General features: G+C 49.4%; 1 protein-coding gene across 2 annotated transcripts in view; it reads left to right on the forward strand.

Annotated features, from left to right (window-relative positions):
* The window catches only part of mrc2 (mannose receptor, C type 2), a 293165-nt gene that overhangs the window by 142666 nt on the left and 136168 nt on the right, over positions 1-14331 (forward strand). For both annotated transcript variants that reach the window (XR_005458165.1, XM_038778997.1), the window contains exons 10-12: positions 665-780; positions 4443-4588; positions 8932-9152. Coding sequence is in view for 1 of the 2 variants with exons in the window: in XM_038778997.1 (XP_038634925.1) it covers positions 665-780; positions 4443-4588; positions 8932-9152 (483 nt within the window). In the remaining variant the exon portion in view is untranslated. The remainder of the gene's footprint in view (positions 1-664; positions 781-4442; positions 4589-8931; positions 9153-14331) is intronic.

Genomic DNA, 14331 nt, shown 5'->3' on the forward strand with positions numbered 1-14331 from the left:
TTCCAGGGTCCAACGCAAGGTCGGGAGGGGGCGGGGTCCAGAAATGGGGGGGGTGAGGAGGGCACCTGAAAGGAGGGGGTGCAGAGATTGGCGCAGCCTGCCGAAATGGCGAGGTGCCTTCGCCAGTGCAGGAAATCATCTATAGTGTGTCCTCGGCAGGAAGAAACGCCCCGGGGCCCAAAGAATGGCAAAATTAAGTTGAATAGTGGGGTCAATGCTGGCACTGCAGCTGCCAAGAAACACCCAGCCAAATGCCCCCAAGAGCAGACTTTGTTTTATGTCTGTTGAATTGTGCCTTTAATCACAGCTTTAGCAGACTTACTGGCTGTATGCATCTGAAACCCGTTTTTTAACATAACTGTAACAAATATAAAATATAAGAATTTCTTATAACCCTCACACCATGGTGGGACCAGAAGATGCCACCATTGGCCAATGATGGACCGCCTCCACCACAAAACACACCGGGGAGCAGAAAATCCCACCCTGTCCTCATGTCTTGTTGGTTTTAGTCCATAGAACACGTAAATCCCTTTATGAAGGTTACCCAGTAAGAGCTGGAAGTCTGTTTGTGACGATGTTGCCTGTCCCTGCTCTGAATGGGACAGCATTGTAATAAATCCATTCGGTTCTTCACTAACGGATGTATTTCCTCTGGGCTTAGGGCTGGAGATTGCACGGCTCTTCCTGCTATTTTGTGGGTGAGGAATCGGTGACCTTTGACGAGGCCTTGAAGAAATGCACAGGTCAACGGTCGACCCTCGTGACCATCCTGAACAGGTAAGTGAGATTCCTATTTTTGCACAAAGACAGGCATCAGAGGGAGGAGGAGCAGCTTGGACCTTATTGCTCTGAGAGGCCACAACACTAAAGGGATCAGCGGTACTAGGGTCTCTTGAGCATCCCCAATTTTAGTCACCCCAGTATTGGTGGCTGCACCTTCAGTTGCCTAGGTCTCAGGCTTTGGGGCACCCTCCCTTCACCTCTCTGCCTCCCTCCCTCACCTTCCACCTTTAAGACACTTCTTAAAATCTGTCTCTTTGACTAAGCTGTTGGTCATCCTCATAGAGCTTGATGTCAAATTATGTTTTATAATATGCCTGGGACGTGTTATTATGTTAAATTGCATGAGATAAAAATAAGTTGAATGCAAAGTGCCAATTCACCCCTTCCTCTCTTATGTGCATTACAGTGGGATCAATCTCACAGAGCTAACTGAAACAAAAATTGTGATGTATTTTGTTCTGAATGTTTACCGCCAGCCATTTCAACACTGAGATAAATTCCAACTGATCTTATTTTAGGGATTAGAAGAGTGAATACTTTTGTTCTCATCCAGATATTAATCCAGGGAAATGAATCACTTCCTTATTTCCGGATCCAAAATTCCCAGGTCAGGTACAGTTCAGTCCAACAGCAATTTAGATTTATATAGCCTCTTTATTGTAGTCAAACATCCCAAATTGTTTCAGAGGAGCCTAGGAGACTAGTCAACAACAAAAAAGTGACACACAAAGTGTGGAGATTGGCTGGGCGCCCAAAAGTTTGATGAAGAAGGGAGGTTGTAAGGAGGAGAGGGAGGTAGAGACGGAGACGTTTGGGGCCCAGACAATGTGCAGGAGGCCATATTTGGAGCATTGCAGAGATCTCAAGAGGGTTGGAGGGATGAAGTAGGTTTCAGAGATTGGGAGGGGTGAGGCTCCAGTGAGATTTGAAAACAGGTGTGAGATTTAATAATGGAGGCACTGCTGGATTTGGGGCCAATATTTATCAAGAAAAGGTAGAGTCAAAGCTCTCTACTTTGCCCCAAAAATACACCTCAGTCTCAACCCCTTAGAATGAACTTATGGAAAAGAGAAGACTGGGAGGGTGACTTGACAGTGGGCTTTAAGATAATGAAAGGATGGGGCAGCACGGTGGCCTAGTGGTTTGCACAACCGCCTCACGGCGCCGAAGTCCCAGGTTCGATCCCGGCTCTGGGTCACTGTCTGTGTGGAGTTTGCACATTCTCCCCGTGTTTGCGTGGGTTTCGCCCCCACAACCCAAAAATGTGCAGAGTAGGTGGATTGGCCATGCTAAATTGCCCCTTAATTGGAAAAAATAATTGGCTAATCTAAATTTATGAAAAAAAAAGATAATGAAAGGATTTGATAGGTCGACATAAGGGAGCGGTTTCCACTTCCAGGCAAGATCAGAACGCGAGACATAAATTCAAGATGGGCATCAATATATCCGGTAGAAAGTGGTAGTAACCACTGCAAAGAGCAGTTGATTAGCAGAAAGACATTTAAGGGGAAACTACATAAACAGGTGAGGCAGACAGGAATAGAAGACAAGCCGTGTGTTTCCCGGCCACCCGCGGTTTGCTAGCAGCGGGATTCTCTACTTCCCCCCGTTTGTCAATGGAATTTCGTATTGAAGCCACCCACACTGCCGGGAAATCCACGGGCTGCCAGCGGCAACAGAGAATCCCAACGGCCATGGAATTCCGGCCCATGTTTTTTTTAATTTTAATTTTATTTTTATGAAAGGGAAATGTAGCCTGGCCAATCCTGCACATCTTTGGGTTGTGGGGTGAAACCCACGCAGACACTGGGAGAATGTGCAAACTCCACACAGATAGTGACCTGGGGCCGGGATCGAACCAGGGCCCTCAGCGCTGGGCAGCAGTGCTAACCACTACGCCACTGTGCCACCTGAATTCCCGCCCGTCTTCATGGAGTTAACTAAAGAAGGTTGAGAGGTAGCTCGTGTGAGGCATGAACACTGGAATGGACCTCTTGAAATGGCTTGTTTCTCTACTGTATCTAGTCTGTACTTTAGCAGAATGACTTTCTTCCATTTCCTATATTGACCCATCCTTTGTTCTTTGTTCTTTCTGTTTGAGTGTGAAGCTTCCAGGTTAGTCTCAAAACAGAGCTGTGCGCCCACCGCCACTATGAACTGGCTTGAGGCTCCCCAAACTCAATTTAACTTAATTTTATAAACCAAAATGTTTCTCAGCATTGGGAATTGGAATAGTCAAGGCGTAAGTTTGTAGGGGGGAGGCCAGAGAATCCCTCCCACAATGGTTTGGCCTCAACTGCTTCCTGTGGTAGCGAATTCCACAGGCCCATCATTCTCTGAATGAAGAGATTTCTCCTCATCTCAATCCTAAATGGTTTACCCCATATCCTTAGACTATGACCTTGCTTCTGGACACCCCCACCTATTGGGAGCATCCTTTCTGCAAAGGGTGGCACTGCTGCCTCATACGCCAGGGACCCGGGTTTGATTCCGGCCTCAGGTGACCATGTGGAGTTTGCACGCTCTCCCCGTGTCTGCGTGGGTTTCCTCCGGATGCTACGGTTCTTCCCACAGTCCAAAGATGTGCAGGTTAGGTGGATTGGCCAGGCGAAATTGCCTCTTGGTGTCCAAGGATGTGCATGTTAGGTGGGGTTACATGGATGGGGTGGGGGAAGTGGGCTTGGGTGGGGTGCTCTTCCAGAGTGTCGGTGCAGACTTGATGGGCAAAATGGCCTCCTTCTGCACTGTAGGGATTCTATGATTAACCCTGTTAGAATTTTATAGGCTTTAGATGGATTTTTATAGTTGTCACAGTCACCATCACTGAGACCAGCTTTTTACATTCCAGATTTTTTCGAATCAATTGAATTTTAAATTCCCACCAGTTGCCTTGTTGGGATTTGAACCCATTTCCCCAGAGCATTAGCCTGGGCCTCTGGATTTCTAGCCCAGTGACATTACCACTACACCAGCATCACCCCTCCTGCTGGAAATGGGTGCCCTCTCGTATTTGTTCTCAGGAAGGTGGTGAAGATAGGGTAGTGGCATATCAGAACTGTGGGACACTCATCACCACCAGCTTACCAGTCACATGGTTCCTCTGGGTGGGGTTGGGAAGCGGGAGTGGTGATTTCAGAAAGATCTCACTGTGCTTTCTGAAGTGGCCCTCCCACTGACGACTGAGATATTACACCTGGTTAGGGAGTTCCTCAGTCCAGGTGAGTTTGCTGTCTGTTCTGGGAATGAGACTGGGACAGTCATTTAGAGCTGTTCAACTTGAGCCAATCTTTCACTGAGGAGTATCATTCAGGGGATGTGAAGGGAAGGGACAATTGACCAGGAACAGGGCTTTGCAGTTTTGGGATGCCTACAGTTACTAAGTAAGAAGTCTTACAACACCAGGTTAAAGTCCAACAGGTTTGTTTCAAACACGAGCTTTCGGAGCACGGCTCCTTCTTCAGCTCGTGTTTGAAACAAACCTGTTGGACTTTAACCTGGTGTTGTAAGACTTCTTACTGTGCTCACCCCAGTCCAACGCCGGCATCTCCACATCATGGCTACAGTTACTAAGGCATTTCCCATCAATTTCATCTGCTCTTCAGAAGCTGTGTCTTACCCGGATTTAAGCTGCTGATGCTCTTTCTTTTTCCTGTTAGATTTGAGCAGTCGTTCATCATCAGCCTCATCCTTGGTCGTTCTGGCAACTTCTGGACAGCCCTACAGGACGCTAACCACCCAGGGGTCTTCCAATGGATGGGTGGCGACGCCGTCTCCTTCACCAACTGGAATCGAAACCAGCCAGGTAAAGGCATGGCACCTTTAAACCAGCCAGGTAACAGTGTGGCTCCTTTAAAGCAGCCAGATAACCGTGTGGCCCCCTTAAACCAGCCAGGTAACAGCGTGGCCCCTTTAAACAAGTCAGGTAATGGCATGGCCCCCTTAAACCAGCCAGGTATGAGCGTGGCTCCTTTAAACCAGCCAGGTAACAGTGTGGCCACTTTAAACCAGCCAGGTAACAGTGTGGCTCCTTTACACCAGCCAGGTAACAGTGTGGCCCCCTTAAACCAGCCAGGTATGAGCGTGGCTCCTTTAAACCAGCCAGGTAACAGTGTGGCCACTTTAAACCAGTCAGGTAACAACGTGGCCCATTTAAACAAGTCAGGTAATGGCATGGCCCCTTTAAACAAGTCAGGCAACAGCGTGGTTTCTTTAAACCAGCAGGTTACAGCATGACTCCTTTAAACCAGCTAGGTAATAGTGTGGCCCCGTTAAACCAGCCAGGTAATGGTATAGCCCCACAGGTAATGGTATAGCCCCATTAAACCAGCCAGCCAGTGGCATGGCCCCTTTAAACAAGCCAGGTAACGGCGTGGCCCCTTTAACCCTTGCTGCTCGGGCGCAGATAGGTGTCGCTTGGGAAACTTCTGGCCCTTTGAGTGGGTTCAACAACTGCTTCAGGTTTAGAGGAATGGTTGGAGTATGTGACCATTCAGCTGTGTCCACTCAAACCCCCTCCATCCCCCTTATGCGCATTGGGAAAAATGGAAAATAAGCTCCCGGTGCAGATATTTGATACACTTGGGTTACAAGGGTAGGGTCCTAGGCCCAGCCACCTTCAGCTGCTTTAGCTACAATCTTCCCTCCATCATTAGTTCAGAAGTGGGAATGCTCATTGATGATTGCACAAAATTCAGCACCACCCACGACTCCTCAGATACTGAAGCAGACCTGGACAACTTTCAGGCTTGGCTTGATAAGTAGCAAGTAACTGAACTGGGCCAGCCGTATTAATACTGTTGCGTTGGGGCCGGCACGGAGAAGGGAGACACCGCGCATGCGCAGCAATCGTGCCGGTCCCACTGTGCATGCGCACATTGGTGCCGGCCCCACTGCACGCCAGTGTAGTGATGGCCTCCTGTAGGGGTCAAAATCACTGATCCTGAGGCCCATGTTGACGCCGTCGAGAAACGCGACGGTGTTGACGACGGCGGCAACACAGCCTCAGGATCAGAGAATCTCGCTCCCTGTGTTTATTTGACAGCGCAGACAGGACCTTGGTCTGCAGGATGGCACGTCCGACAGTGCAACACACCCCCTGCACCACACTGGAGTGAGACTTGATCCCGCAGTCCTCTGCCTCAGAGGCGAGCATGATACTGACTGCAGGAACCGCAACTCTATCATGTAGCTACACTCAGTGCAATCTTTGATCCTTCCACATAGGAAACTGAGGAAAATAACGTTTGTACAGAAAGGTTTTCGGTGCTTTTATCGGATATGTGGTGCTGCTGGGCAGGCCACAGTCCGGCACGGCTGACTGCTGTTTGCTTTGGCTAATCACTGAGACATCTGGAACTGATATCACTCGGTGGCAAGGAACTGAATGCACTGTGTGAGTGGATGGATGCCTGAGCATAATTACACTGGCGAATACTTAGGTTTTTATAACTGCTGTAGAAGGACATCTGAGCTATGCATCTTGTTAATAATGAAGCATTGTTCTGTAAAAGCACACCTACACATTCACACATACACCCTGCAGGTGCACAGACACACCCTGCATGTACACACACACACATGCACATCCACCCACCGTGCACAGGCAGACACACATACCCTGAACACAGACACATGCACAGACATCATCCTCCACCCCCACCACGCAAACAATGCTACAACTGCACTGTAAGTGCGGCAAAGTCCCTCGCTGCGATTTCAGTGTGGTTTTGTTTTCAAACTCTGAGGCTTTCTTCGTCCATTTTAAGGATGTTGATTTTCACGGCTGAATATAAATGATCATTAGAAAGATCCAAGATGTGCATCCAGACTTTTGGTTTTTTTGGACAATCTAAAGGGAAAGTCTACGTTGGTAAAATTTGGTTGTCGCTGTGTCCAAATCAAAACCCGGAATGTTTCACAAACAAAATGCTGGACAATCTCCGCAGGTCTGACAGGTCTGTGGAGAGAGAAGGGAGCTAACGTTTCGAGTCTGGGTGACTCTGTCAAAGCTCCGGAATGTTTCGTTGATTCACCATTGCGTTGTGGGCATTTTAGACAAGGCTGCTATTTATTTCCCATTACTCTTGAGACAGTGGCGATGGGATCTCTTTTTTGTATTTGATACAACAGGGCACAGACAGCACAGTGGTATGGACCTGGATTGACAAAGAATCCTGTCCAGGTACGGGAGGCAGATTCCCTTTTCTAAAGGGAGGTGGTGCACCTGTTAGGTTTGTAGGACAATTCATCACTGCAAGCCTTTTGATTCCAGATTTTTCAAACTCAACTCGGCCCCAAACTGTCCATGGTGGGGTTTGAGCTCATGCCCCCTGAGCACAGTGCTCTCTACGTATAGGCCGGTAACATAACCACAACATTGACGTGCCAGAGATTTAATCAGGAAGTCCTGCCTGTAAACAGCACTGCCCAGAAAAGCAGCATTTTTGATGATGGGAGATTATAGTTGAGCTTAATCCTGCCCTTCACTAATATCCCCAGACATAGAGGTCAGGTCGGGGGTGGGAATCGTGGCTAGCGAGGAGCAAGATTTGGCGGGAGGCCAAAAATCAGTTTCTCAACGACAGGAATTTAATTTGGAATCCTGTACTCCGGACTTCCATGGTGGCTGGAAGACTAGTTGAATGTCCTGTGGAGCTCTATCTCATTTTAGTGCTCATTAAAAGGCAACGCACCAGAATCTTGTCCCCCTTCCAAATTAGGCGCGATACCATGAGGAATTCAGAACGTCCACTTTCACAATTGTACACAAGGGGCTGTTAGCACACTGGACTAAATCGCTGGCTTTGAAAGCAGACCAAGGCAGGCCAGCGGCACGGTTCGATTCCCGTAACAGCCTCCCTGAACAGGCGCCGGAATGTGGCGACTAGGGGCTTTTCACAGTAACTTCATTTGATTTAAGGACCTGAGTGAATGTCTGACCGGACTGTTTCAATATGGCGCCCAAGCGTTGGGAGTATACAAGGTGATGGTGGGGCAGGATGGGCCATTTCCTGCCTGTCCTTCCATGTGATTCAACCTGCACCTCATGGCTGCATAATTAATGAGCTGAACTGTGCGCGTTCTTGTAAATCACAGTATGATTTACCCACTCAGCCAACGAGAGGAGGAATTGGTGCGGGGGGAGCTTTGATGTGGTCTTTTCTAGGTTAGCAGCTGGATGTACGATTAGGTGGGCCTAGTGTGGCTTAAGTGTTAATTAGATCTGCAGTTATGGAAATTGCCTTGAGCAAAGAAAAGGTTATTTTTGGCAGTGTGATTTCAGTTGCAGTGAATTCCAGAGTGCTGAGGCCAGGTTCTCATTGATAAATGTTAAAACGTTACACTCAATGTAGATTGCCAGCTGAAGGCAATTAAAAATGTAATTCTTGTAACTTCTTCCACCAATTTTCTATGGTTACGTATGTATTTGTAATGGGATAGCACAATCTTGTCTGGGACCAGGCATTGTCCAAGCCAGCCTCCAACATGTACAATCGTGGGTCTTGACTGCCATCTTGGTCTGTCTCAAATATTCAGGGTTAGTGCCCTTTGCCAAAAACCACACAGGAAAGGGATTGATTCCCAGGGCCCTGACCTTCCTGTTGCTGCTGAAAATTCATGGAAAAGTCCTCAACAGGAAAAAGATCCGCCTCCACAGCTCGAGACCCCGAGAGTTTGTGGGGAATTGTGGCTCTCTTTTCAAAGCCAGGGCCTCGCCATTTGTCTCTTTTTTTTTCCTTCAAATGTTTCCGGACAGCCCACTCCAAAAGCCACGAACACAAACCTCAAATAGACCCTGAAGTCCTAACACAGAGGAACAATTCCATAGTCTGTGGGTTTCAGTGAATAACTTTGAATTTAAGCAAGTACGATGTTTGCACCTTGATCTGGGGACACTGCAATGATAGAAAATCCAATAATATTTCATTAACTCTTTTTTTTCTCCAAAATAACCTGACTTAACAGGTGACCAAATGCTTAGTTAAAGAGGCAGGTTTTAATCAAACCTCTCTTCTTCATCTGTCCTTATTCTAAATAGTGCCGTAGACAGTTAGCCTGGTGTGTGTGTGTGTGTGGTTCCAATGTCTCCTGAATTGTGGTCTGCAGTGTTACACAGGAATGCATGAACTGAACTTTCTGTTCCAGGTTACAAAGGTGGTTGTGTGGTGCTGGCCACGGGAAACTCTGTTGGATTGTGGGATGTAAAGGATTGCAACAGCTTCAGGGCCAAATACATCTGCAGGCAAAACCTGGCAACCTCCCTGGACCCAGGAACTGGACCAGGAGCAGTGACCCCGACACCGAGTGTGACAGGGCACTGTCCAAGCGGATGGGACTCATCCACAACTCTCCGATACTGCTATAAGGTAAGGGGAGTCTGAAATCTATTTAAACGTACGCATTGGAAGGCATCAAAATTTATCTCAACTTCCCTTTGAAGTTAGGACGGCATGGTGGGGCAGTGGTTAGCTGAGGACCCGGGTTTGATCCCGGCCCCGGGTCACTGTCCATCTGGAGCTTGCAAAATCTCCCCATGTCTGCATGGGTCTCACCCCCACAACCCAAAAGATGTGCAGGCTACGTGGATTGGCCAAGGGAAGTTAATTGAAAAAAAGAAAGAATTGGGCACTCTAAATTGTTTTTTAAAACTTCTCTTTGAAGTTACAAGTTCACCTGTTGCACTATTCCAATTTTCATCACTCTGACATCGGTGACAGGGTATTCAGACCCTGAGACTACACTGGATTGGGACTATGGGGTTCCACAGATCCCTTGAAGTGAGATTAGAGAGTCCCCAAGTCCAACTCAATATAAGGGTGTCCCCAGGCCCCTCGCAGAGCACCCTGCTGGCCTGATCGCCGCCATGTGAAAAATACCAGCCTGGCACACTGGCAGTGCCACCTTGGCAGAGCCAGGCTGGTAGCCAGGTGGCACTGCAAGGGTGCCAGTCTGGAAGGGCCAGGATACCAGACTGGCAGTGCCAGGGTGCCCCGGTTGCACAGCTGTGTCAGGGTACCACCACCTTTCCCAGAAGGCATGCTCCTAGGGGTCTCCAGTACCAGGGGAGACCCCCACGAGTGCCAATCCGCCTGGTCCCTGTTTGTGGAGACCTGCACTGAACGCCGCTCCCCCGAGGCCTCCAACGTGAAGGCGAAAAATCCCAACACCTTGGTTACCTTGGGGAACTGCATATTAAAGTAAGACTAGCTGTTACGCTCTAACATGCAGATTTGCCAAAACATGACCCCACCCACAATGGGTGGGCTTCACATCGCGACGTCTCGCGAGATCGCTTTAGATTGCACGAGACGTAGCGAGCCGGGTAGATCCCGGGCACGTGGTCTCCCGGCACTTACCAGGCACTGCTGCTGCGCGCTGCTTTTTGGGCGTAGCGTGACCAGTTGATCGCGCCCATAGTATTTTGCAACTTTAGACTAAATAAACTGGTAAATCTTTCCACAGTTTTTTTTAAAACAGTTTGGGAGGCAGGAAATAGAGATTAATTAACAGGGACTCTTCAGTAGATTTAGAAAGTATAATATTTACATTTGAACGAATATATATATATACAAAGCAGAGGCAATACTGGGCGAGTGGAATGGATCCAATTGCACCAGAGTTGAAAAGTTAATTCTTAGTAGTTGTCGGAGGAGGACAGGATTCAAAGGTAACTTAATGTTTGTAATTGCAGGCAAACATTTACAGCGTTTATCTGTAATTTCTATCGACTTTTCTACTGCCAATTTTCACCTATTTAAATTACGTTCCATTTTGGGCCTTTTGAAACAAAAATAAACTTCTCACAGAATGGGATGTTGAACAACCTGTCAACAATGATTGAGGTTGGCTCCCACCAACAGGAGCTGGATAGGCCTAAATGTTCTGGTCACGACAGCAAGGGGAGTCGTCGCTGGTGGGATGGATAATTTGACGGACCAACAAAAGGCATCCATTAACTTTGGGCAGGAATCCCAAATGGTGGGTGCGACCATAAAATTCTGCCCAAAGTCTTTCATTTTTCTCGCAAATTTCACAATCTCGGAATATCCCAATGTGCCTCACAGCTAATAAAAGCTTTTGAAGTGTGGTATTGTAGTAATCCACGGGAGGCAGGAGTTCCGTCACCACACCAATATTTATTTACAATAACGATATTACAGGAGCAGCTACAAACAGTGCTGCTAGCAGTCCAGTCAACTTAAGACTGGCTCACAAAGCCTACACAGGTGATTATATGGGCCCCCTCAATGAGCTATCATTGAGGGAGCTCATACTCCAATTGGCCAACCAATAAAGCCAATTGGAGTTCATTACAGGTAGGGAAACAAGGCTACCAATTTTAAAATCGCAGGCCTGCACCTCCAGTAGTGCAACACTCCTTCCCCACTCCAGCGAAGTGGTCAGCTGAAATGAAATGCTCAAACCCTGAAGTAGGGGGCCAAACCACCCACTGACCCTGGACCAACAATGCTATCAGCCAGGCAAGGCTGAGAGATCTGACAGACACTGTAGGGATGGGTACAGATTGATCTGATCAGAAAGGTCCATATCTGAGGATGCATGGAAAAATATTTGGGTGTCTGGCTTGTTGACTTATGGGGATCGGGGCGCATTTATGCAAAGCACTTCTCAAGTGCTGTTTGGAACTCTCAAACAGCACTGTGGGTGTACCTACACCTCAGACACTACCGTGGTTCAAGAAGGCTGCTCATTACCATATGCTCAAGGGCAATTAGGGATGGGCAATAAATGCTGGTTGAGGCAGCGAAACCCACAGCCCATGAAATGGGCAGCACGGTAGCACAAGTGGATAGCACTGTGGCTTCACAGCGCCACGGTCCCAGTTTCGATTCCCGGCTGGGTCACTGTCTGTGCGGAGTCTGCACGTTCTACCCGTGTCTGCGTGGGTTTCCTCCGGGTGCTCCGGTTTCCTCCCACAGTCCAAAGACGTTCAGGTTAGTGGATTGGCCATGATAAATTGCCCTTAGTGACCAAACCAAAAAGTTTAGATGGGGTTATTGGGTTATGTGGATATGGTGGAAGTGAGGGCTTAAGTGGGTCGGTGCAGACTCGATGGGCCGAGTGGCCTCCTTCTGCACTGTATGCTCTATGAATCTATGAAAGAATGGGAAAAAAGCTTAGTGTTGTGAAGTGCACCCCTGGTGTAGATATATGGGGCGGGATTCTCCAACCCCCTACCGGGTCGGAGAATCTCGCCTCCGCCGGCTGCTGAATTATCCAGCGCCAGGGTTTTGGCAGGGAGGGAATCGCGGTGCGCCGGTCGGAGGCTGCTGGCAGTGCCCCCCCCCCCCCCCCCCCCCCCCCGGGCGATTCTCCGGCCCGCAATCGGCCGAGTGGCCGCCCGACTTTGGCGGGTCCTGCCGGCGTAAATCACAACAGGTCCTTACCGGCGGGACTTGGCTCCACAGGCGGCCTGCAGAGTCCTCAGGCTGACCCCAGGGTTTGCCCCCATGGTGGCTTGGCCCGCGATCGGGGGCCCACCGATCCGCAGGCGGGCCTGTGCCGTAGGGGACACTCTTTACCTAAGCACCGGCCGCTGTCAACCTCTGCCATGGCCGGTGCGGAGAAGAACCCCTCTGCGCAAGCGCTGGAATGACGCCAGCACATGCTGGCGCTCCCGACATGCGCCAATTCACGCCGGGCGGCGGAGGCCCTTCCGCGCCAGCTGGTGCGGCGCCAAACACTCCGGCGCTGGCCTAGCCCCTGAAGGTGCTAAGGATTCCGCACCTTCGGGGAAGCCCACGCCGGAGTGGTTCACGCCATTCCTCGGCGCCAGAGTGGCCCGCCCCGCCGGTTCACGGAGAATCCTGCCCATGATTACTGGGAGAATTCCTGATATATGCTACTGTGAGAGGTGACTGGGTGTGGCAGTGTGAGGCTCCACACTGGTGCATGTATTGGCATCCAAAACAGTATTGAGGGGGAGGGTTGTTAGACTGAAATATTTGCTCCTGTTCAATGATTTGCGATGTAACAGCTTGGTATCGTTCTGAATGCAGACATTTAGTTTATCTGCATGGACCAAGAGATGGCTAATGTTCTGGACCATTTAGAAGGGACATAGTGGCATTGCCGCTGGACTGGTAATCCAGAGACACAGGATAATGTTCTGGGAACCCGGATTTGAATCCCACCACGGTGGGTGGTGGAATTTAAACTCAATTAAATATCTGAAATGAAATGATGACCATGACCCATCTGGTTCACTAATGTTTTTATTTTTTAAAAATTGAATGTATTTTGTTCCAAACATATTTAAAAAAATACAAAAACACAAATCAGTAACATTGTCAACATCCCCACCGTTCTCAGTTTGTACAGTTTTCCTCTCTTCCCCCCCCCACTCCGGCGACAAACAGTTCCTCAAATATGGTCATGAACTGTCCCCACCGTGTCTCAAAGCCCTCCGCTCGAACTTGATCTTTTCTAGCTGAGGAAGTCATCCAGGTATCCCAGCCAGACTGCCACCCCCGGCGATGTTGCCGACCGTCAATCGAACAATATATTTCGCCGGGCAATTAGAGAGGCGAAGGCCACGATATTGGCCCTCCTCCCCTCCATCTGCTGCGGCATTTCCGATTTCCTCTCATTTATTCTTGATCCTCACCACCTGTGCTTCCCCACCACCCATATATACCACCAATTTTGCCCTCTCCCTCCACATCCGGGAGCAGCAACCGCTCCAGCAGGGTGTACTCTGGCAGCTTGGGAAACCCTCTATTCCTTCCGCGCAAAGTCCCTCACTTGCATATATCTGAATTCATTTCCTTTCAGCAGCTCCACCCTCTTCCACAGCTCTTGCAGACCTGCAAACCTCTCCTCCAGGTACAAATCCCTTGCCCCCCCCACCAATCCCACCTCCCTCCACTTCCCATACATGCTGTCCACCCCCCCCCCCCCCCCCCCCCCCCCCCCCCCCGGTCCACCCCCCGGCTTAAACCCGTGGTTCCCACACAATGGTGTCATCACTGACCTCTCCATCCTAAAGAGTCTCCTCAACTGGTTCCACACCTTGATGGTGCATGAACCACCGGGCAAACAGTGTATCTCCCCGGCGCCAGCGGAAATGATGTCATCACCATGGTCCTCAGGCCGGACCCCCTACAGGACTCCTCCTGCATCTTAACCCACTCTAACCCCTCCCCCTCCCACCATCACCTCTCCTTCTCCACGTTTGCATTTCGTAATGCAGCAGGTTTGGTAGTGCCAACCTCCCTTTCTGCCTCTGCCTCTGTAACAGGACCCTCTGTATTCTTGGTACCTTCCCGCCCATTTAACCTCTGAGACGCTGCGTCCAATTTTCGGAAAGACCTTTGGGATGAAGATCGGAGGAATCTGGAATACAAACAGGAACCTCAGCAGCATGTTCATCATAACCACTTGGACACTCCGCCGGTGTCGGGTGCAGCGTATCCCACCTCTTAAAATCCCCCCTAACCTCCTCCACCAACGGTGTCAGGCTCCACTTGTGCATCGTCACCCACTCCCCCCTCACCTGAATCCCCAGACTCCTGAACCTGTCCC

Source organism: Scyliorhinus canicula, chromosome 19, assembly GCF_902713615.1.
Source record: "Scyliorhinus canicula chromosome 19, sScyCan1.1, whole genome shotgun sequence".
NCBI lineage: Eukaryota > Metazoa > Chordata > Chondrichthyes > Carcharhiniformes > Scyliorhinidae > Scyliorhinus > Scyliorhinus canicula.